Source organism: Berghia stephanieae, chromosome 5, assembly GCF_034508935.2.
Source record: "Berghia stephanieae isolate SIO BIC M18660-M18661 chromosome 5, UCSD_Bste_1.3, whole genome shotgun sequence".
In the NCBI taxonomy this organism is placed as follows: Eukaryota; Metazoa; Mollusca; class Gastropoda; order Nudibranchia; family Aeolidiidae; genus Berghia; species Berghia stephanieae.
In genome coordinates, this window is record NC_088364.1 from 58,822,916 (window position 1) to 58,846,925 (window position 24,010).

A 24,010-nucleotide genomic window follows, 5' to 3' on the forward strand; every position below is an offset into this window, starting at 1 on the left:
TTTTGGTTACACATTTGCGAGAGTTTGGCGCTATCTTTAGATTTAGACCTGAAAATTCTCAGTCAATTAACTGAAATCAGTCAATTCGTCAAATTCAAATATTTTAAAAAAGGAATGAATCGTAGTCGAATGACCATGAGGTAATTAGGAATGTTCCACAGTGCTACGCATAGCTCAAGGGACGTTTATATTTACGATGGATATATTGCCACGGCTAAGCCTAAGCGACGCTTCTTAGAATTGCCGTGTCTGAAAACATCCCAGTGTATTTTCACACAGCCTTCGTGAAATTATCTTTTCACTTTCCAAACCTGTCGTGATACCAGTGGTAGCAATTTTAACTGAGCCGCCGAGCGATAAATTTCAGTTTCATCTAAGCCAAAATTGACCACATTTACTTGCCAGAACCTAAAATGTATTAAAAAGTTTAATTAGGCACTTTGATAACTCCAGTCCAGTGGCCGCCGATAGGCTCACTGTAAGGTGAAACTCGTTTTTTGGAACTTTATTTTTGACCCTTTACTGTTTTGGTCACCATGGCGTTATTTGTGAACCTATGTGACTAATTTTGGTATCATTATAAAGGGCACAAAACAAGCTTTCTAACGGTGTATTTCATTCTTAATTCCTGAAGGTATTTCTCAGAAAGCTTATGTAATAAAAAATTATAAATTTTAGAATTATAAGAACTTTTAAAATTATGGATACATTTTAATTATACTTCATACATCGATAGACAATTAATTGAAGAATATCTCTGCCAAATTTCATCAAAATTGATACACTCGCTCATTATTTTATTTTTCCCGCCATCAACCCCACTTTTTTGGACAAAAAACCTCATATTTTTTTCCATTTTGATTTATCCTTAATTTTTTCCATATTTTCCATACATTAAAATGATTTATATGAAAATAAAGCTTATTTTCTGACCTGTAAAATGATACCAAACACATGCCATTTATTTTTTAATTGAAACAAAATTACTGAAAACAACAAGTGGGCCATGTTGACTGCACAACTCAAAATTTCCTGATCGCCGCGAGATGCTAGTTTTGAGGCAGCGGTGAGATCACAGATTCTCTCTGTAAAATTGACAAAAAATTTCAATAGAAAAATATAGATAACTCTGGAACCGTAGGTCGTAGAGAAACAAATAAAGTATCAAATTTTATGTTTTTTCAAGTCCCATCCCCCTGACTGAGTCAAATCAAGATATTTTGAGTTTGAAAATTTTATCAAAGTGCCTAGTTTAATGCGAATGCAGGAAGTGCGTTATGACGACACATTCAAATCGAAAGTTATATGATTGCCGATTGCTACAAGAAGCACATCTCGATTGCCTCATGTTGTAAACAAACTGGTTGACCGTTTCTTCACTGATGTGGGTACCTAATTATAAGAAACAATTGTAAGTAGCCTAATTAATTCCCACATAAATTAGTTTTCTGCCATTGTTTTGCTCAAGTGAGCTTGCTGTTTACTATTCATCCCGATTCTTTGGATTTTTCTGATACGATACGAAGAGTTTCAGTGAGTTCAGTCTCAGTCAATTTTTATAGAGCTCATTTACAGGTCTATATCTTTCATCATTCTGCCATTTGAATTTCTACGAGGACTGGGAAAAAGCATCTTCTTGAGCCAGATAATACCCCCCAATAAACATTTTTTAAAACAAATAGAAAATTGAAGAACAAAAAAAAAGAAATTAAAATGCAAACTTAATTTTAAACAAAAGGCAGTCTACGCACACCTAGCCTTAGGATCTATGTACACGGTAACTCCGGTAGCTGGTTTGTCGCTACAATACAAGTAATGGATGGACCTTGCTCTGTATGCGTGTGTTTAAAAAAATTAAACAATACAATATATTCCACTAACGACGAGATTCAAGGTTACCATGTATGTTACTGTTACCGTGTACGTAGATCCTGAGGCTAGGTGCCCAGTTGGTAACGAAAATAATGATACCAAGATATCTGAGATATTCCTCTTTATAACGAAGTTATGCATCTTTAATTGAACCCCCCTAAAACCTAGTAAAAGTGAACAGCAATTTCCAGTCATAACTTTCTTATGGGCGAGTTGGGTCACAATTTGACTCCCACTGCTGCTGCTCACTAAACTGCCTAAAGTTACCGTTTATGCAGACACTCCGTAAACAAAAAAGAAAATAAAAATAATTTTTATGTTGGATGGCTGGCAACTTACAATTTCTCCTGTTTTTTTCTTAACAACAAAAAACATGAAAATAAGGAAGTACAAAAAAACTGGGGCCCTCAAAATAAATGCTATTCGGATTGGAGTCTGTATAATCATACCCTTATTTTACAGAGCATTCGGGGAAAATAGAGTGTTATTTTGCTGAGCATTCGAGAATTTGAATTCAAGTTTATTTCCAGTGTTCGTAGAATTATTCTCCCGAATGTTCAGAGAAATAGAGCCGGCCCTTTACTGTCACCATGGTGTTATTTGTGAGGTTGAAGTTATTCAGACTCGACTCTGAATAATAACTGAAGTCAACTCTGAACAGCTGTACACAATTATAGTACTCAGTTATTCAGAGTCGTGTCTCAAATGAATTGTCCAGGATGTTTTCGATTTGGCTTTAATGTAGGGCTGCGGCTGTTCAGACTCTCCCGCGCAAGTAATTAAACAAAATTTTAAATATTTTTTAAAATATTGATAATTAGATGGAATTGATGTAAATCAAAATAGCAATTATAGTAACTTATTTGATAAGTAAGACACAATCATTGATCAAAAGTAATAAACATCAGTTAAAGTAACTTTGCTCTAAAGGAAAAGCTTTGTTTACAGCACAACGCGACGTCCAAACAAAGTCAGGACAATTTTTTTAAAAATTAACATATTTTAATAGTGTTAGACAGGCAACAATCCTTCTAGTCTGAACCGGGGGTCATGAGAGTCGAGAGTCATATTGACATGAGCAAAACAGAGTTTCATCTGAACTCTTTTTCTGTTTCTTTATCAGTTTCTGCTTACTGCCGCACAACTCTAGTCCGAATTGCCACTTTGTTAATGTAGAGTGTAGATGAGGGAAACCACGTGCTTTGGTGTAGGTAATGTGACCGTGAATAAAATCAGGGGAAAGCAGCGAGATAAAAGGGCTCTTGTTTATTTTGTTCCTTTCAGTGAACGACTGCGAAATTGGAGGGCCTCTTCCAACTGTGTAAGAGTAAAAATAACCCAATGATGATTGTGTCGATAATTAAACTACTAATATTATAAGTAGAATTGATAAGAATAATTCACTTGTCCATTTTAGTTTGTAATAAATGAGGAATGAGAGACACACATTGTCTTTTTTTTTAACTAAACAAATTACAAGTGATTTCTGAAGGCTAATCTACCTGAATATTTTTCTAACAATACCTTGGCCTCAACGCCAAGGCTTGGCTAAATATATTTGTCCCTGATGGAATTCATGAGACTGGTGATACGTCAATAGACAATTCAGAATATTTCTGCCAAATTTAATAAAAATTTATACACTCGCTCACTATTTTATTTTACTCGCCATCGAATCCACTTTTTAGGACATAAACCTCATCTTTTTTCTTTTTTTAAAATTATCATTTAACTTAAAAGTGGCATGCCCCAAATCCGTGCGAGAAATATACGCTTAAAAAGCAATTTATTTTATTGACAAAATACTTTGTGTAAATGACAAATTTAAATTTAACATCTGCTTTTCGTTAAAAATGGTAAAGGAAAATACTTTTACAGAATCGATGTATTAAAAGATTGTGTGACAACTGGTAGGCTACTTAGTTTCAACTAGGGAAAGGAACCAAATTCCTACAGGATCAGTTAGCATCACATATGACATTATTTCAAATTACAGTTCATAATGATTGATATGAATGCCGACTTTTATGTGAAGTTCAAGATTTCCAATTCGCCATGAAAAAGAGAGGTATTTAAACATAGGAATAGGATTTACTTTGAAGCGTATGGATTGGGGGTGACATACCCTATTTGGAAGGCTTTGTGTAGAGTAATTGCCATTTTCCAAGTTTTGGTTGTAATCTTTTCAAGCACTTCGTGAATCTAAATTGTTTGACATAATTTTCTCTCTTCACAACACAACTTGTAGGGGTTTACAGTGTGGCATAAACTCTAAGATTACTAATTTTTTTTTCAACCCTTTATTTTTAAAATTTTTTTTAGGCTCCTGCCAAAGCCAAGGAAGTGAAACCAAAAAAGGTTGTTGAACCAGAATCTGATTCAGACAGCAGTGAAGAAGAGGTAAGGTATAGTTGAAGTTGCATTGGGTTGTGCAATTTTACAGTTATGAGGTCTTGTAGTATGACACAAATACTCAAGTTTCTGGCTGAAATTCCACATATGCGCCACTCCAACCAATGACTAATAGTAAACATCCGGATTTGCTCACCTGAAGTAATCCAAAGTCAAATAAAACAAATTTATATTAGACCAGAAAGTTTTGTTTTCAGTAATTTTATCAATCTAGATTTTCAGTCAAGATACAGCCGAGCCATCTTTGAATGTTTTGCAGTACCTTTAGGTATCCCAGATATTCATATCATGCAAAAGGAGCCAAATTAACAATTAAATGTAGCTGTAATATTATTAGTATTAAACACTTTATGTCACTAGAAAGCAGCAGAACAATTTCTGAGGTTTTTTGGTTATTTTTCCTCCAGATGTTCAGCCAAGTAACTAAAATCTCAGAACGAGGAAAGAAGTCCGTGTTTTAGGCATTTTTTTTTTTAAACCCTTGCATTTAATTTATTCCTTTCGCATTCTTTCTTATATTTTAAAAATGTGATTTGAGCCATTACTAAGTCTTTCAAAGTATCTCTTGCTGATATTATCTATACTTGTGGTTGTTCTTATACTTCCTTTTGAAAAGTCTCCACTGTAAAAAATATTACACATTGAAATAGTATAAATTCGACTCCTGTTTATTTCAAGTTTGGATCCATTGAATACTTATGTATTATATGTCTATGAATGCATTTAATATTACCTGCTATTGTTTGATAAATATCTATGTGTTGTATTATATATAACCCATGACATATGATGGTGCAATCACAGGTCTTTCCTTAGTGGTGATATGGAACATTCCAAGTTTTAAAAAATAAATGCATTGACCTACTTAAGGTCTAGGTGTTGTGTTCTCGGACGACTTCTTTAACAGTCGATCCTAAACTGATGAAGTGCGAATTTGACCTAAAAATGAGTTTAAAAAATAAGCAAACAAAAGACACAGAAATTCTTTTGTATGATGTGAAATTTGGTAACTAAACCAGAAGACAATAATTGATTATAAAGGTCTTTTGAGTTGATTTTATTTTTTTCAAATATTAAAAAATTATTTCAGGAAGTAGCTGTAAAAGCCAAACCAGTCAAAAAGGCCCAGAAGAATGCTAAACCTGCCAAAAAAGCACCAGCCAAGCAAGAATCCAGTGAGGAAGAGTCTAGTGAAGAGGAAGACAGTGATGAAGAGGTTGAAGGTAATGGTTTGTTTGTCTAGACAAAAGTGTTTGTATAGTGTAGATGTAATGGTGGCTTTGGCTTTATTATGTATCAAGTGGAGTGCTTTATTATCTTCATTGGGGAATTCTCATTCTATCAATACATGTAATCTTTGTCTTTAAGTGGTTTTCTCAATAAATGTATTTACATCGTGAGTTGATTTTGATTGTCTTAGCTGATGAGCAAATGTAGTGCATATTACGAATTATGGAAGCTCGCTTTTTTAAAACCCATTGCTTTACAGCCCAATCTCAATAAGTTTAATACCAATAACCAAGGACAGGGTGATAACTCTTGCTGGAAAATTTACCACACGTCACACAAAAATAATCACTGTGCCATCTCTATTAGTGGGATCTTCATATTTTAAATGGTGTTAGATAGAGGAACAATTTATCTACCAAGAAATATGTTTGGCCCGAAAAATGCTCTAGTTTGTCATTGTTTAGGATTTCTGAGTCTGACCACTCTGGTTCTGGATCTTTATTTTCATCAATATCGGGTTCTTATGATGTCTCTTCCATTTCAAAATTAACTTTAATGTTCGATTCATCACCAGAATCATTACCAACATCGTCATCATGATCTCAAGAACCAAAGATTATAGGAAATCGAAGACTTTTTTTTTCACTTCGTTTTTGGGACCAAATTGAAAAAATCGTAACCTCGCTAATAATTGTCAAAATTGGATATGGTAAAAAGTTACTTTCCAGTTTCATTCTTCTCGTATTTCTGAAATTCGCATGTTTTATATAATAATTATTTTCCCGACCAAACAGCTTCAAAACAAAGCACTGGATATGGAGAATCGCATGTCGCAATCGAGCGTTCTGTCATGATCGGGGTTGGAAATCAGTGGCGCAATCAGGCGTTCTGTCAAGTAATGGGTTCATGCTTAATTTATGTCAGGCAATGACGTAAGCAGGCCATTTACGTAACTGCCTACTGTTGCGAGACATTAGTAGAATCAAGAAATTTTGGCTCCAATTTCATAACTTCATGGGCATCTTATAAAAACTTATTGAAAATTTATTATTGAAATTTTAAGGGTTTTGAAGTGTTACTTATTCCTTGTGACGATAAATTGTTGACTTTTAATGTTATACATAGTGACTACAATTTTTGTCTCCTAAAAATTAGGATGTTTCATGTTTTCAAGTGGCAGGTCTACTAAGGTAGGCTTGCCTTTTCCTGAAATCCTTTTTCTCCTCTTGTAATGCCATCTCATTAGTTTTCATTTCCATTTCTCTACAGCCAAACCAGCAAAGAAAGCAACTAATGGTGAGTCAGTCGGCTCTTGAAATGTGTATTTTGGAAACTAGTTTCTCTGTAATTCAGAGCCAATATAGATATGGAACCTGTGTTGGAACTTGTACTGAGTTATGACCTTGTCAATTGAATTTGAATAAAGACTTCCGTTTGGTGTCCAAAAATATGCTTCACCTGGCTGAAGTCAATAACCAACTGAATCTATAACAGTACTGTTATATTTTTTAATGATTTACATTTGTGTAGTACTTTGAAATTTCTGATAGGTTACTTGAAACATTAAAAAAAAAAAAAAGGTAGCTAAGAAACTAATCATTTGAAGCAACTTATGGTTTTTAATTAACAAATCCTGACAAAAAAATTAAAAGTCGCCCAACTTTTTTCAGCCTTGGTGTGTAGGTGGGTGTATTTTAGGCCTTTAAAATCAAATTAAGGAAAGACAATTTGTTAAATATTTACACATTAGAAACAATTGTATATCACATAGTGTTACATAAGTTACATAGAATTTGACAGACTGATGCACTTTCCTCCTTTTTGACAAATTGATATTATCACTGATTTAAATGTTTTTAAATTTTCTAAATTGGATTGATTTTGTGTAATGAATCTCGAAAGGTATGTCACCTATGTTCATTTTGAAGCAGTGGTAGGACTTTTTATATCAAGATGGTAGTGGCTGGAGTGGTCTTTATTTCTTGTGACCTTAGGAATTCAAAGGTTTAGTCCAGACCTGCCTAATACTACGAAGATTTCATAGAAATACATACTTTTGGCTCCAGCCACAACACTGCATTTTGTCTCTTTGGCTCAATAAATCTTGTTGAACAGGAAAGATTGATGCTTAGAAAAGCTATTTAAAGTGTCTTCATTTTTTTAATCCATTGGAGACTACGAATTTTTGAAATTTCAAGTCGGCAGCTCTGGATTAGTCCCACTTTGTTCTGTTGGAGATCTATTCTCAAATTGAGATGCCTGTTGAGATAATTGTTAAATTAAAGCTATATAAGGACAACGTCTTTGTTCCCTTCCACATAGTATACTTTTTATATGTAATGGATAGCGGAAGGAGGCAGTGTTATGATGCCAGTCATATTAAACTGCATGCAAAAGAAGTTTCTTCCTTTTTACTGGTGCTGATATGACCTAAATGTGTTGCAAGCGCCGTAAAATCCTTTAGAAAAAAAAAGCAGAAAAATTTTTTTTTTGTCTTCCTAGTTATGAATGGTATTAATTGTGAATATTTTCAAATGACGGGGCTTTTTTTCATTATGATTTGTAGGTTTTGTCTTTTAAATCAGGATTTTTGGGGACCACCCTTTCTTAGCCATGATGGTCACCGAGAAATATTCTGCCTAGTAGGAGATACTTTGCTATTGATTTAATGTTCATCCGCAGAGGGTTTTTTTAAAGAGTCGCATGGAGTCTAATACATTATTTTGTATCCAATTTTCTCAATCTATTTTTAGACATGTCTGGGTTTCTAGTCATGTACTATCTAGTTTTTCTTTCAAATTCTTTTTATGAATTTCAACCTGTTGTGGTCATTTTAAAATGTACAAGTTTCTCAGTTTTGTGAATTTCAACCTGTTGTGGTCATTTCAAAATGTACAAGTTTCTCAGTAGATCAAAGCAAAGATTTTTGTATGTGTTTGTGTTGAATTCCTCCATGTTTATCGTTTTAAAAAATTTTCATTTTGTATCACAGGTGCACAAAAAAAGAAGCCTGCAAAGAAAGAGGAAAGTTCAGATGATGATGATGACGATGAGGATGACGATGAGTCTGAAGAGGAGGTTAAGAAACCAGTAAAAGGTGCGGGTCACAGTTTTTTTGGGGGGTCTTTTTGGTTTGTTTTTTTTATTTGATCAAGAACGGGCTATGTGGTCTAGTGGTATGACACTCACCTTCATTTCTTGAAGTGTATGCCTATAATTTCAAATTTTTTGAAGCAATGAATTTAAGATTAACTTGAAATCCTGGATGTATGGTCGATAAAAATGTTTTCCTTTAACTTAAGATATAAAAGATATTAATGGAAAAACTTAGTGGCTTAGTGGTACGGTCTTTGCTGCGTACCCGAAAGGTAATAGTACGGTCACCCACTGTTTCACTGTGCGACCTTGAGCAAGTCACATTGCCCTAGCTCAATTTGCAGTGCTGCACTGCGCTTGATGTCTGGGTTATTCCAGTCTTCCCTTGGGATAGACCCTAGAGACAAATTTCCCCAATGCAATGAATACAGGGAATTTTATTTATACCATTTGAAATCTCCACACACATGGGGGCTACTGCCTCGTCTGGCTGTGGACTCAGGTTTCCTTCCTCTCTGTAGTTCGATGTCTCCATAACTCAACGTGAATTTTGTGTGATGGTTTTGGATCTGATGGAATGAATTAAGTTTCTGAAAGAGCATTCGTGCTATCTTTAAAACAACTCGTCTCTCCCACAGGTGCACAGAAAAAGGCTCCTGCTAAGAAGGAAAGTTCAGATGAAGATGACAGTGATGATGACGAGGAGGAGGAGGAGGAAGAAGAAGAAAAGAAACCAGCAAAACCAGTTAAAGGTAAATTAGTTATTATGGAACCTAATAACCTTATTTCCTGACATGATTTGTTGCTGGTCTACAACGAAAGTAGTTAAGGCTATTAATCCCCAAATTGCTTTATCAACCTATGTGACCCCTGTAAATGTCAGACCCTTGCTGAATGGGAGCATCTATATTCAGGCTTTTGTTCAACCAAGTCATCGATCACATGATTTGTTGCTGTCCAGGGATTGGATATTTCTTAGTAAATGTAAATATGCGGCTTTATGAAAGTTGTAAACATACCCATGTGACAAAATGACCAATCATGATGTTAGATATTTAAAAAACTGAACACTTTTCACTGATCAATGACCTCGATCGAGCACATGGAAAGGTAATATAGATCATCCCTGTTATAGTCTGTACTCCATGTCATGCTTAATTGAGACATATTTTTGTCCAGTTGTGTCTATTTTTGCGTGTTCAAAAAGTTCCGACAATTTTTTCACCAACCATTTACAGGCCTGATGATGTTAGACCTGTAAATTCTCAGTCAATTGACTGGAATCAGCCAATTTGTCAAAATCAAATAGTAAACAGAAGGGAAAGAAAGGAAGAGTTCATGAAACGTAATCGGATGAGCGAAACATAATTGGGACAGATTTTTGTTTGCTTATGACAGGTCTCTGCGCTTTGTGTGTTTTTTCTTGATTTTAAGACCTTTTTTGTTTGTTTCTTTTTCTTCTCACTCTAATGATTTGTGTTGTGTAATTCTTATGCGTGTCTTTATATCTTTAATAATCCTTTAGCTAAACAAGATAGTGATGATGATGAAGACAGTGATGAGGATGACGATAGCGAGGATGAAGAGGAGGCAAAACCACAGGGTAAAAGTGAGTATCATCTCTCTTTCTCTCTCTCTCTCTCTCTCTCTCTCTCTCTCTCTCTCTCTCTCTCTATCTCTCTCTCTATCTCTCTCTCTCTATCTCTCTCTCTATCTCTCTCTCTCTCTCTATCTCTCTCTCTCTCTATCTATCTCTCTCTCTCTCTCTCTCTCTCTCTCTCTCTCTCTCTGCGCGGGTGGTTGGATGGGAGCATCACCCTTGAATCATATACCTATGATGTTCGCATGGGTGTACGATCCGATAGTGATGTCGTTTCTTCTTCTCTTTACTAGCCTATCCTGCTTCTTTGGTTTGTGATTGTATTTTTGACAGGGGATATTTTTTTTCTGTAAATCTTCTGCCTGTTTGTTCTTGGTTATTTATAATTTAGCTTATGATATCTTTAGGTTATGATTTTGATTTACATTTGTACTATTTTTGTTAGATTGCTCGTTTTTTTTGTTTCAGCGGTCTCTCATATAACCTCAATTGTGTTGGAAGAGACCTAAAGCAACAAACAAACAAAAAAAATCTCTCTCTCTCTATCTCTCTCTGTCTCTCTATCTCTCTCTGTCTCTCTCTCTCAATAGCTTGGAATAGATTTGTTTCAGTCACAGACTTTAGGACCTTTTAAAATTTGATGAACGAATTGAGAGGGAAAAAGATTCCTCAATTTTGTTTTCATCAGAGTTTCCATTCTGATTTATTAGCATTTCTTTAAAAATTTTGAACCTTGACTTGTTCTGTGAAATTATGTTTATCTTTTCTTTTTCTTTTCAGAAACAGTAGCTAATGGGAAGAAGGCAGCCAAAGACTCTGATTCTGATGATGACGAGGATGATGATGATGAGGATGAGGAGATGGAAGAAGAAAAACCTTCAGCCCAGAAGAGGAAAAAAGAATCAAAGTCTGAAGAAGAGCCAAGTTTTAAAAAACAAAAGAGTGAGTTCTTTGTAATTAACATGTTAAAATAATTTGTGAGAGTGGCTGACTATGTTTGATAATCCGTCAATCCTCTTTGTTCCTGAAGAGACCTGGCTTAGGATAGAAGTTGAGGTATGATAATTGTGAACGTTTGCCAAGCTGCTGATGGGTATAATGGTAATGATGATAGTTATTATAATTGACTGTAGGCATTTTTACTCTTTTTGTAAGGTCATCTTAGTTAAAGATCGTGGTACACTGTGTTAAATTCGTATTTCTTGTCTCAAAAGTGCAATCTTTAACGTGGAAGTATTAGTCTCTATATGACCAATGAGTTACCCATGTTTTGCCTCTGATAAGATTTTTGTGTGTACAGAAACATGACGATAAAATTGATTCAGAGATTTTGTCTATTTTATATAGGCATTATTATTTCATTTAAAGAAATTTAGAGCGCATTAGATAGTTTTTGTAAAAATAAGAGAATAATTGACATAGTGTAGATTATGTCCAGAGTGGTTGTCCAAACATATAATGTTACTTTAATCTGCCATTAAATTTTTTTTTTTACAGCAGCTCCGGGAGGTTTTGGTCAAAGGAAAGGTAAGTCTTTTTATTTAGCAAGGATGTATCTTGAGTGAAATGATTTTTAACTGTTACTGAGTGGGGCCACTTTTCCAGGTTTAGTTTTCGTGGTTTAGTTTAAAATCTGTCCACTTTTATTTTTTGTGTATTATTTTACTTTTAAAGGCAATGATAAGTGCAATGACTGTGTTACACTATAACAGTATTCCACTTTGACTCACCGTAATAAGTGATACAGTCGCACAATTTAAAAAAAAAAATTGTAATTGCCAGATGGCATCCCTGGTTAGTTTGTGATTGTCATGCTTTCCGAATAAGACTTTGTTACTTTGTCAAAGACTATGTTGCTTTGTCAGCTGAAAGGGTTGTTTATATGATTAAAGGAGGACGACTGGGTGGGGATCCTGACCTCCCATTGTGGGCAGGGAGGTACATGCGCTGTCTTCTATCCCCCCATACCCGTTTCCCGATTGTTTCCTGTCATTGTCTTGGAATGAGATTACTTAGTTTTGTCCTGATCCTTGCCGGAGCTCCTTGGCTGGGAGGGAAACAGTCGAATGTATAGTTATAGTTTTGGGAGATGATATTTTTTTCCTTGTAAATCATCTCTCTGTTGTACATTGTATTATGTTTAGTTTACATATTATATTATATAATTGGTAAACATTTGAGTGTATTCCTCTTAGTTGGGACCTGTGCTTGTGTCTGGATGAGACTTTTAGGTGATCTCAAACTAAGTACATTGGTGGTATGCTCTTGGAATCTACATCTGATCCCTATTTGTTCTCAGTTCCCCTATGTCTTACTTTTTCTTGGGTGCTTTAATTGTAATTCTATAACTCTTTACTGTCCCATTTTCTTCCTTTTTACTGGCGCTGATATAACCTAAATGTGTTGCAAGCGCCGTAAAACCCTTAAAAACAAACGAGGACGAGTTAAGCAGTTATAGTTTCAAAATGAAATTTTTAAGGGGCGGGTTAATGGGGGAAATCTTATAAAACCAGCTTTATCAGAATAATTGCGTGCTTATTTTTCTGACAAGAACCAAAGTGAATTTCTATTGATAGATTGTGGTGTCTTGGGACAAAGGCAAGCATTGGGCATGGCAAATAATAAGCTGCTTCTCACTAGTTGCTAATGGGTCTTTTAGGTAATCAGAGGTCTGATATTTCATACCGTTGTCAAGCTACATAATTTTTGGCTATTGGCAAGCGACTTTCTTTTGTCCTACACCTGCTCGATAAATAATCACAAATGTGATCGTGATTCTTGAGTTCCGGAATGTGGTTTTTTTTTTTTTTTGGGTTTTTTTCTTCCAAGACCAGAGATTTTAGGAATTGTTTCATGCTTGTTGTTTAATTTGTGTAACCAAGAAATTCTTGTACAGTTTCAATTATTTTGAGACTTTTTGTCACTACTGGTTAATGTCAAAGATAGAAAGTATTATTGTGAATTAATAGTCAAGTAAACGCCCTACGTTTATTTTTGCCTATTTGATTTACTTTGCTTTTGTTGCTTTCAATTCACCCCCTTTTCCCCATTATATTTTCAGATGATGATTGCACATTATTTGTTAAAAATTTGCCATGGGATCAGTCAGAGGATGACATTCGAAGTGGTCTACAAGATATTTTCAAAGCTTCTTCAGACATTAGGATTCCTTTTAAAGATGGTGCAATCAAAGGGTGAGTTAAGAATGGTACATTTGATGGTTAAGAAATGAATAACTATTTTAACATGAAAATTATCCTTGTTTATCTAAAATGGAATTTGTGCTCAGTTTATTCTAAGAGAAGTAAGTACCCTAGCCTAAGCTGTATTGTACAAAGTGAGCGAAGGCAAGGTGATGTTCTCATGAACACACAGCACAGTTGGGGAGTAGTACTGGGTACGAAGCAAAGATTATACTGCTGTGCCTTGCTGTTTGAGGATGCTTTTTATCTGACTCGAAATTTCTTTAAGGGTCTTGACATTCAAGAATGGTATGGGGTTCGACTACTGTTCAGACTGCATTTGTCATATTTCTTTGTTTTATGGCATATATTTGGATAGATGTTTTTTGTCCATATTCATATTTGTATCCATCCCAAAATTTTATTTGTCATTCATTACTACATTTTTCTCATGTTATCCTTATCCAAATTAAATTATGAGGCATCAACATACCTGCCGAATAATAATAATTATAATTACTATAATAGTAATAAAAATAACTGCTACTACTACTACTACTATAAAGATGTTAATAACTTCAATAGTAATAATAATGAGGAGTATGCTTATGATGATAATAACAATAAAGCATTTCTACTGAGCATAAGCATTACGATGTCAAATTGTGATTGTTCAGTCACGATTTTTAAAATTAATAATTTCCTTGTCAAGTTACCAAAAATTGACTTAAAGTTACTTAGTTTGAAGTTTTCAATTTGGAAGGTCTGCATAAATTCTGAAGCATTTTCAAGAGTGATGAGTGGCGTCAATTATTGGTCATTGATTTTATGGCAATTCTGTTTAATTTGATGAATGCTTCTTGTTCTACAAATTCGAAATGATTTATATTTCTTGATTCTTATTGGCTCATCTACATTTGTCTCTCTAATCTGGATGTCTCCATTTTCTGGACAGGTTGCCTTGAGGGCTGGTTTTATTTTTTGTCTTTATTTGTACACTTCCATAATGGGGATATCTGGTGACAGATGTGTTCGGATTAGAAAGACGTGATATTGAGGCAGTATTATGTTGCCTTTTGTCTTATCTTTTCGTATGTATTTTATTACAGGTTTGCTTTCATCGAGTTTTACGATTCATCTGCCGTGGATAAAGCCTTGACAGACTGTCAGGGAACAGAGTTTTTTGGAAGACCTTTATATTTAGATCATGTCGGAGGCAAGGCTCGAGGTGGTGGTGGTGGTGGTGGTGGCAGATTCCAAGGAGGCAATCGCAGCTTCAACTCTGGTGGTGGAGGTAAGAGAAATTTGTTTAGTTTTATTTTGTTCTTTTAAAAATATTCATTATTCCTATTTATTTTTTTATTACTGCTTAGTTATCGGGGTTTTTTTGTGTGCTTTTTTAAAAAACGCCTTGTGTGGCCACATCCATTCTCTCTCTCGGTGTGGGTGGGGTTCCTACCTCCATAGCGGGCAGGGATGTACTTGCTGTGTCTTCAATCCCCTCTAATCTGTTTTCCAATTGCTTTCTGTCTTTGTCTTGGAATGAGATTGCTTGGTTTTGTCCTGACATTGGCTGGAGTCCTTGGCTGAGAGGGGAACAGTCGAATGTATAGTTAATGTTTTGGGAGATGATATTTTTTTTCCTTGTAAATCATCTCTCTGTTATGCATTGTATTATGTTTAGTTTACATATTATAGGATTGGTAAACATTTGAGTGTATTCCTCTTAGTTGGGACCTGTGCTTGTGTCTGGATGAGACTTTTAGGTGATCTCAAACTAAGTACTTTGACGGTGTGCTCTTGGAATCTACATCTGTTCCCTATTTGAACCAATTCCCCTTTGCCTGTCTTTTCTTTTGTTCTTAAATTGTAATTCTAGAACTTTTTACTATCCCATTTTCTTCCTTTTTACTGGCGCTGATATGACCTTAATGTGTTGCAAGCGCCGTAAAACCCTTAAAAATAAAAATAAAAATAAATCTCTCTCGGTGTTACGGAAACTATTACATAAATATATTTTGATTTCACATCAATTTGTTGCAGTGAGACATTTTTCTTTTTTTCTTTTAAGATTCCTTCCAGTTTTACATGTCTAAGATCTCCTTCAAGTCAGTAACACTACTACTGAGTTCCTAACATTACCACTCAGTTCCATGCCCTTGGCAACTAAGTCGATCTCAAACTCCTAATGGTGGGAGTAAACAAAATTTGTTTTATGTAGCTTGCTTGCTTTTTTTTTTTTTTTTTAATAGTTTAGTATCATCAAAGTTTTACCATTTATTACTGTTGAGTTTTGTGTTGGTTACTGGTTTTGAAATTTATCAATATGCTTTTTAAAAGGGTTATGGGCGAGTAATAAATTAAAACCCAAGTAATGATAACTAGAATTTTTCCTTTTTTAATTTCCTCCTCCTTAGGCTCGGAATCTAATACATTGTTCGTCAGAAATTTGAGCTATGATACAGATGAACATTCGTTACAAGATGCCTTTGCAGGCTGTGTATCAGCTAGGGTGCCAGTATTTTCAGACACAGGGAAAAAGAAAGGGTGAGTCTTTTAAGTGTTATTTTCTTACGTGATCTACTTAGCAATTGAGTATATTAAAATGGAAGCTATATATCTAGTGCTTAATATTACTGGACCTCATGAGTAAATTTGTCTTCGGTTCTATTCCAAAGGAAGACTGGAATAACCCAGGTGTCAGTCACAGGGCAGTGCCGAAAATTAAACTAGGTTCTTCCAAGTGCATTGTCAAATCCATACTGCAATATGGCATGTTAGAGTTGTTTTGAGTTCACGTAAAAATTGAGCTGAAAAACAAATGTTTATAACCTTTGCATTTCCAAGTGATGTCTAGTATGTGTTCATATATATATATTCTTAGACATATATTTAGAACAGGAATCTGTCCAATCCTTTTTCTTGCTCTCAAATTTTAAAAGTATTTTTCTAAAAGAGTAAATGCCTCCTTTGTTCTAATTATGGGTCTTGATGATTTTTACTTCTTGATTCTCCTCAGGTTTGGTTTTGTAGAATTCAAGACAAAGGAAGAAGCAGCCGAAGCCATGGAGAAAATGTCAGGCCAGTCTGTTGACGGCAGAGAAATTCGCATCCAATTTTCTAGTGGTGGTGGTGGTGACCGTGGTAGTGGTGGTGGAGGACGTGGTTAGTTACATTCATATTTATTTTCTACTTGCTCCCTACAGTCTCAGAACATTATTATGTCGGTGTGGACTTAATAAGTGATGAGTATTGTTAAGTTTTTGGTTTTGTTCGTTTAAGGAATTTTACTTTTTTTCCACTCATTGATACTAAACCCGTCTTATTTTGACAATTGCTTTTATTTGTTTAGCTTCTTAGTCATCCCGACATAACACTGTCATCTGTAGATTTCCAGTTGGATACCATTGCATTGGGAATTTGGGGAGACCTTCCATAAGCTACTATATCCCAAGTATTCTTGTTCTAGTAGGGAGTTTGGGAGGGGGGAAACTTTTTTTTTTTTTTAAAGTCTTCCCCCCTACCAAACCCCCTACACTTCTAGTAGGGGGTTTGGGAGGGAGCAGACTTAAAAAGTTTCCCCTCACTAGAACAAGAATGTAGTAGCTTATGGAGGGTCTCCCGGAATTTGATTTCTTTACAAATTCAGAAATTACTATACAAATTCAGAAATTAATAATTTCCTTGTCCAGTGACTTGAATTTTACATAAAAGTTACAAAATTTGAAGTTTTCAATTTGGCAGGTCTGTAAATGTGTAGCAGTAATGTGCTGCAAAACCCTGAAAAACGTATAAAAGCAACGCTTGGAATTAGTTGTTTTTAGCTGAGGCTTCCACGTTTTCAATAGAGCTTGAATTTTTTGTTTATTTTTATATAGTTATAATAAATCAGATGTATTCCATGTCTTAGGGTTTTTAAATTCTTTTTCCAGGTTTTGGTGGTCGTGGTGGAGGACGAGGTGGACGTGGTAGTCCTTTTGGAGGTGGACGTGGTGGTCGTGGACGAGGAGGTGGTGGCGGTGGCTTCAGAGGTTAGTTGTATTAAAGGATATATGAAGTACAAGGTTCATATTGAGGATTTTATTTCTATTGACTGCTGCCTTTTGGGGGTAATAATAATACATTGTGCATGTGAAGGGTCTCACTGCCATTATAAAAATAGAAACAATCATGCTGATGATCTTCAGTTGAGCACGCTTTGGGTGAACATTTCTCATGTTGTAAGTCTATTGTTATAAATCATTTTAATTGGCTTGGTCTGCTAGGATTAAAATTCAATTGTATTTGAAGTCCTCTGGTAGCTCTAGTTTCTGTATTATAGGAACAGATTTGTTACAAATATCCTTAACATAATTCATTTTAGCTGGTCTGTCGGTTTCTTTATGCAGTTGGACATTTTTGTTTATTTAGTACATAATGCAATTTGAGCTTGTAGAAAATGTGGGATAAATTTTATTTTAATCATAGTTTATTATTACTTGTCAGTCAAGGGATATAATAATATTGTGTGTTTTGATACAAGTTTTTATGTTGGTGGCAACAGCAAATATGTTTATTGGACGTGCAAATATTGTTTTAATGAAAGTTCAAAAGATAATATTGTGGTCTGATTTAATCTCTAAAGATCTGAACAAGTGTGTGTGTGTGTGTGTGAAAGTTGCCAGCAGTGATGATACTTTTCCGCGGAAATCCGCGGTTTTCTTTCCTTTCCTCGGTTTTCCTCCTCAGATCCTCGATCCGCGGATATTTCCTTCATTTCCTTCTTTTACTTTTTAAAAAATATTTAGACCTGCATGTGTGCCGACAATTGTTGGTTTTCCGACAATCACGGTAGTTGCGATCTCCCGGATCACTTATTTTTATTTTATTGCTAAAGTAATCTGATTGAGTGACGTCAATTGTCGGAGTGTCGGCGAGCCCCAACTCGACCGGTGGCGAGCAGTCAAGTGCCGACGAATGGGCGTCGGATTGCCGACAATATTGTCGGCACTTTCAAGCCCTCGTTACGCTCGTTCGGCAATTATCGGGAAACTCCGCTAGTCTTCAATTCGACCGCAACTCTTCATTGTCTGAAAAACGAGTAGTGTGTCGATATAATTGAGCATGCGCAGTTCGCTAACTTTCGTTTTCATACTTTCGGTATTCCATTCAAGTAACTTTTGTTTGTTCAATTGAACGTTGCTACATTTCAATTTTATTCGCTCTATCAATAAACTTTCGGGATTTGTCGTTGTATATTTTGATCTATTACTCTTTTACATTATATTTTGTTATCATGCCTGAACAATTCTTTGACCGTTCGTCGGATCTGAAGTCAGTTGAGAATTGTGTTCCAAATCTATTCAAATGGAATTGGCGATGATTTTCTTTCGGAGTACGTGAGAAAGCCAGCCCAGCCGGGTGCTGCATTTTGTATTTTTTTTTGCCAGTGGATTAAAGTCTAATGATTGGGATGGTTATTGCTCTTTAGAGTTAGAGATAGGATCAATTATTCCAGGTTAAAATCTACTGTGGGGGTCCGATTACGGTGGCAAAGGAAAATCATTCATAAAGAGGCATTCTCACAGACAGTCAAAGTCAAAGTGAGTAACTAACAAGAGAGAAAAAAGAAAAACACCTCAGTCGTTGACGGCTGTTTTCACTGCTGAGACAGAGACTCGTCCTCTCTCCAAGCTTCACAAGATTTCTTAACTCACTCAATCCTCGCCCTAGCCCAGTCTGTAGGTAGACAGGTGCCGATTAGCCATTGGACAAGTGAAGCGCAACTTTGGGTTAAAATTTGTGTAACACAATTTCATATCATTATAATCACTGTTGCATTATTTTTCACAGTATATGAACGGCTCTGGTATCATTTTAAAGGGCAGAGATCAAGATTTCTTTTGATGTGATAGTGATAGAAATCAATGTTGACATATTGTATCAAAAATTATAATTTGATAAAAATAACATCATTTTAAAACTTTTGAAATCTTTTTCAAAATTGAGATAGCAAAAAAAATAAAAGAGAAGGCATCTAGATAAATCATTTGTCTGTGTCTATATCAAATTTCATAAAGATTGAAGGCAGTGCAGTATGTTTAATGTTGACCACAAGTGACCAACCCTCTTTTCTCTCTGCTAAAATCCCGTTTTAATCAGTAGTCACCTTATCGAGAGGCTTCCCAGTGGGGGAATTCTCAATCAATTTTGAGCTTTTTGTAAGACTAAATTTAGAGTAGTAAAATCATCATAACTTTGGAACCGTTTATCCTAGATCCAAAAGTAAGGTATCTTATTAAATGGTTTTTAAAGGCCTATCTGTCTATGTAAAAAATAATTCTTAATTTTTATTTTTGAAAAAATATCAAACTACCACTCTACCTCCATGCTGTCCCTTGTCCCTATAAATGTTTGGTACTTTTTAACATTTTAAAATAAATATATTCGGTAGGACAATCCAAAAGAAAATGTATATGACTAAGTACTGAGTTACAAAATAAAAGATCCGGTAATGCGATATATGCGAAAAAGTTCAGACAATTTGGTCAGGACTCGCATGCAGGTCTATTAATATAATAAATCTTTAAAAAATACCTCCTTTTTTTAAAAAAAAAAATATATATATATATATAAAAATTTCCTCCTTTTACTGGACTCCGAGCGTTTTAAAATTGTACTCAAAAGAAGTCATCCTGCCTACTTTCCTGTGGTGCAAGAATGTTCTTGGTGAGTTTTCCGTTTTTCCGAGACTTTTCCTCCTTTTTGACTTTTTGTGAGTATCATCACTGTGCCAGACAAAGCAAGAAAGAAAATAAATAACATCCCAAAAAATCGGCTATCTTGACTGGGGATTGAATCTCAGATCTTCTGATTGCTGGTCAGATGAAAAGGATTAGTGCACCTTAATCATTTTTCGAAAAGTCAAAAAAACTTACTCTCTTGCTCTGACTAAAGGAATCTGTAGTGTAGGCCCATGGAGCTGGGGTTTATCCCGGGTTCTATAGCGTGAAACAGCAAGTGTTTGCTATCCTTTGGATAGGACACTAGTTGATTGCAACATATTTTCCGCCCGATCTAATAGACCCAGCTACCTCAGTCACTGCTGGGCAGACAGGAGGGTCGGAAAAAATCTTGACTGCACCTGGGATCAATCTTTGGACCCCTCTAGGAAAGCTGAACTAGTGTTTGTTGAAAGGTTGTCATTGCTTAACATTTCAATGAATGAGTTTATGTGTATGTCTTGGATTATGAAACAAAATTGGATTGATTCATTCTTGATCATTTTTTAATTTCTTTTTCATTCCACAGGGAGAGGTGGCGGCAGTGGTCACAGAAAGACTTTTGACGATTCTGATTAAATGTTTTATTATAAATATAGGGGATATATGGGAGGGAGGGTATGGGGTATAATGATTTGACAATTCCAATTTAAAACTGAATGATTTGGGATAATGGGGAAAGGGGTGGGTGAGCTGTTTTTAACGGGGTTGAGGGTTGGGGACATTGTAAAATATAATTTCTTGTTTCATTTTGTTCATGTAGTGGTGCTGAGCAACAATGTTATGGTTTATGAAGTGCTATAATTTTAGTGTTATGAGATGTATATTACTGTTAAGAATGTTATCCTTGTTGCTGGCCCACTCACTGCATCCCCCCACTCACTACTCATCATCACCACAACGCAAATCTTCATTTAATGGTTTTCATGTGTACAAAGTTCATTTTCACAGCTATACAGAAATAAAAAAAAACCTATTTGGACCATTTATTTTTTCTTTTCTTATATCATTTCAATGGTATGGGGTGTGTTTTTTTATTGACTTGGGTTGTCGCTTGACTTCCCTTAGTGATCTATGGTGGTTGCTTTTGTGACTTTAATCTGCTATATATTAAATTTTCCTCTTTGCTTTCTGTCATTTACTGGGATGAGGTTACTTGGTCTTGCCAAATCCATCTTCTATCCTATTAAGCTCGAGCACGATCTCGAAAACGCAGAAATCTCAAACAGTACAGTTCCCCATTTTAATCCCTCTATTTTGTTGGTATTTTGGCGACACGGAAATCTTGAACAAAGTGGACAAGTCACATCGCCTTAGCTCAATCTGCACTGCGGCTGGCGCCTGGGTAATAGGCTTCAACAATCATGACGTCACTTCCCTCGTAATGACGCTAAGTAACTGGCTCTAAACTATCGGAACAATATAAAATATTTCTCACTCAATCCCATGACTGGATAGTCGGGGGGGGGGGGGGGGGGGTCTTGCGTGAAGCAGAAGTTAGTCTTCCTCCATTCCTGCCTGTTGCTAGCCCTATGTAGCAGCTCTGGAACCGACATCTCTGTCCATTCTTTTATATTGTCCAGCCACATATTCCTTTGGCGCCCTCTTCTGCGCTGGCCTTCGACTGTGCCCTGTAGGACTCCTGCTCAGGCTATGGTGTCCAAACCAAGACAGTTTTCTGAGCTTCAGTCACTATAAGAGGTTCTTGTGAGCCTCTATTTCGTCCAGGACTTTGTTTGTGATGCTCCGTATATGACACGCGTAGCAGTCTTCTATAGCACTTGCTTTCAAACACCCGTATGCGCCGTTGTGCATTGTAAGTGTCCAGGCTTTGCATCTGTACAAGATTGACAACACCAGTGATTTATACAGTTTGACCTTTACATTAAGACTCTTGCTGCTTTTCCAATTCTTTGTCATCACTGATGTTGCCATTGCAATTCTCTTTCGAATTTCAATTGTGCTAGTCCCATCTTTGCTTCGTGTCACACCTAGAATATTTGAATGTCGTGACCTCTTTTAGTTTTTCATTTCCCACTGTGATGTTTGTGTTGCTTTCTGCCTTGCTGTTCACCAAAATTCGTGATTTTTCGGTACTTATTTCCATTCTGTATTGCGATGCACATTCAGCTAGGCGGTCTGTTAAGTCTTGTAGTTCTGGTTCTGTGCCTGCCAGTAGGTCAATATTATCCGCAAATTTTAAATTAGACGACGGGCGGATATCGAGGTGTGGTAACCCTCCAGCACATCTTGCATGATGCTTTCAAGGAATATATTGAATAGCATCGGAAATAATATGCAGCCCTGTCTGACTCCTACAGTAGTATTGAAAGGAGTTCCTAATTGGTCATTTACCAGGACTGTGCTGTTTGACCTGCCATACAATTACAATGCCTCTATTGTCTGGATGAGCCCTTCTTCAAAATTATATTTCCTCATCACATTCCAAAGACCATCATGCCAGACTCTTGTCAAATGCCTTTCTGAAGTCTATAAAATTATGGTTCAGCGCACGCCGGTGCTGAAGGCATTTCTCTGTGAGCACCCTGCAGTTAAATATTTGCTCAACGGTACTTCTTCCTGTTCTGAATCCTGCCAGTATTTCATCTGTTCTAGATTTAATTCTGTGATGGATTATTCAGAGCATGATTTTGCTTGGATGGCTTATCAAGCTTATTGTTCTGTAATTCTTGCATTGTTTTAAGTTCCCTTTCTTTGGGAGGGGTATGACGATGGATTGTGTCCATTCTTTCTGATCTAATACCTTTTGGCAGAGCATTGTGAACACGTTTATTACTTATTCTCCGTCGTATTTTAGCAGTTCAGATGGTATGTTGTCAATTCCTGGTGACTCATTAGAATTAGAAGGCTTTTTTTTGCTGCTTCAACTTCTTCCTTTATAATAGGTGGGGTATTATCGCTCACTTCCGCTGTATGACAAATTGTATGAAGTACTGAATTAGAATTGCTTGTATTTAGCTCTATGTTGTACAGGTCACTGCAGTATTCAGTCCATCTTTTACTTACTTCATCTTTGTTTGTCAGCAAGGTGCCATTTTTGTCTTTGATTGCGGTAGTTTTTGGTTGTACAGATTTTGTAATTAGCCTCAGTGTATTATAGTTATAGGCATATTTGCTGTCTCCCCGTTCCATTCCTTGTTCGATGTTACGGCATTGCTCCATCACCCATTTTTTCTTTTGTGTTACGTAGATTTTTCCTCACCTCTGTGTTTATTTGTTGGTACCTTGCTTTATCCTCAGCACTAATGTGTTTCTTGCTCTTCAGGTTTCTTCGTTTATCGTAAAGGGCCAGTGTCTCATTTGTCATCCATGGTTTTTTTAATTTCCTTTTTCTCAGCCCTAACACTTCTTCTGCAGTTGCGGAAAGGGCTTCATTGATGTCTATATAGATGTCGTCCACGCTGCGAATTTGCCCCCTATTTGGGCTTGAAAAATGTCAGCGACATTTGGATCTTTCAATTTGTCTAGGTCAAAACGTAAACGGGTGGCCTTTTGTGTGTGTCCTTTCAACTACAGTTTTATCTTGAATGTTCCAAGTACAAGATCGTGATCGCTGCCAATGTCTGCGCCTAGATATGTTCTTATCTTTGCTGTGTTTATGCTTGATTTAAAGCGTTGAGGTGTCAAGATATAGTCAATTTGATTATGTACTTGTCCATCAGGAGAATGCCACGTGGTGGTTCTTGACATCTTGTGTGGATGTAATGTATTGGCAATTGTGAGGTTATGTGTCTTTGCGAACTCAAGTAGTCTCTCTATCAATTGTTTGTCCGTATCCGAAACGACCAACAGTTCCAGCCCATTCTTCATATGCATCTGGTCCCACTTTGGCATTC

At 36.0% G+C, this 24,010-nt stretch overlaps 2 protein-coding genes across 4 annotated transcripts in view; one reads left to right on the forward strand and one right to left on the reverse strand.

Annotated features, from left to right (window-relative positions):
- The window catches only part of LOC144973328 (uncharacterized), a 24,477-nt gene extending 19,405 nt beyond the window's left edge, over positions 1–5,072 (reverse strand). The window contains exon 1 of one of the 2 annotated variants that reach the window (XM_078915622.1): positions 5,018–5,072. The gene's annotated coding sequence lies outside the window, so the exon portion shown is untranslated. The other variant, XM_078915623.1, reaches the window with a different exon arrangement.
- LOC144973327 (uncharacterized) overlaps positions 1–21,142 on the forward strand; it is a 22,235-nt gene extending 1,093 nt beyond the window's left edge. The window contains exons 2-15 of one of the 2 annotated variants that reach the window (XM_078915618.1): positions 4,195–4,272; positions 5,375–5,507; positions 6,784–6,810; positions 8,507–8,611; positions 9,249–9,362; positions 10,136–10,219; positions 10,991–11,152; positions 11,708–11,737; positions 13,272–13,404; positions 14,502–14,686; positions 15,810–15,939; positions 16,412–16,557; positions 17,325–17,423; positions 20,683–21,142. In XM_078915618.1, the coding sequence (XP_078771744.1) occupies positions 4,195–4,272; positions 5,375–5,507; positions 6,784–6,810; positions 8,507–8,611; positions 9,249–9,362; positions 10,136–10,219; positions 10,991–11,152; positions 11,708–11,737; positions 13,272–13,404; positions 14,502–14,686; positions 15,810–15,939; positions 16,412–16,557; positions 17,325–17,423; positions 20,683–20,732 (1,476 nt within the window). In that variant the 3' untranslated portion in view covers positions 20,733–21,142. The remainder of the gene's footprint in view (positions 1–4,194; positions 4,273–5,374; positions 5,508–6,783; positions 6,811–8,506; positions 8,612–9,248; positions 9,363–10,135; positions 10,220–10,990; positions 11,153–11,707; positions 11,738–13,271; positions 13,405–14,501; positions 14,687–15,809; positions 15,940–16,411; positions 16,558–17,324; positions 17,424–20,682) is intronic. The other variant, XM_078915619.1, reaches the window with a different exon arrangement.
- Positions 21,143–24,010: the final 2,868 nt, after the last annotated feature.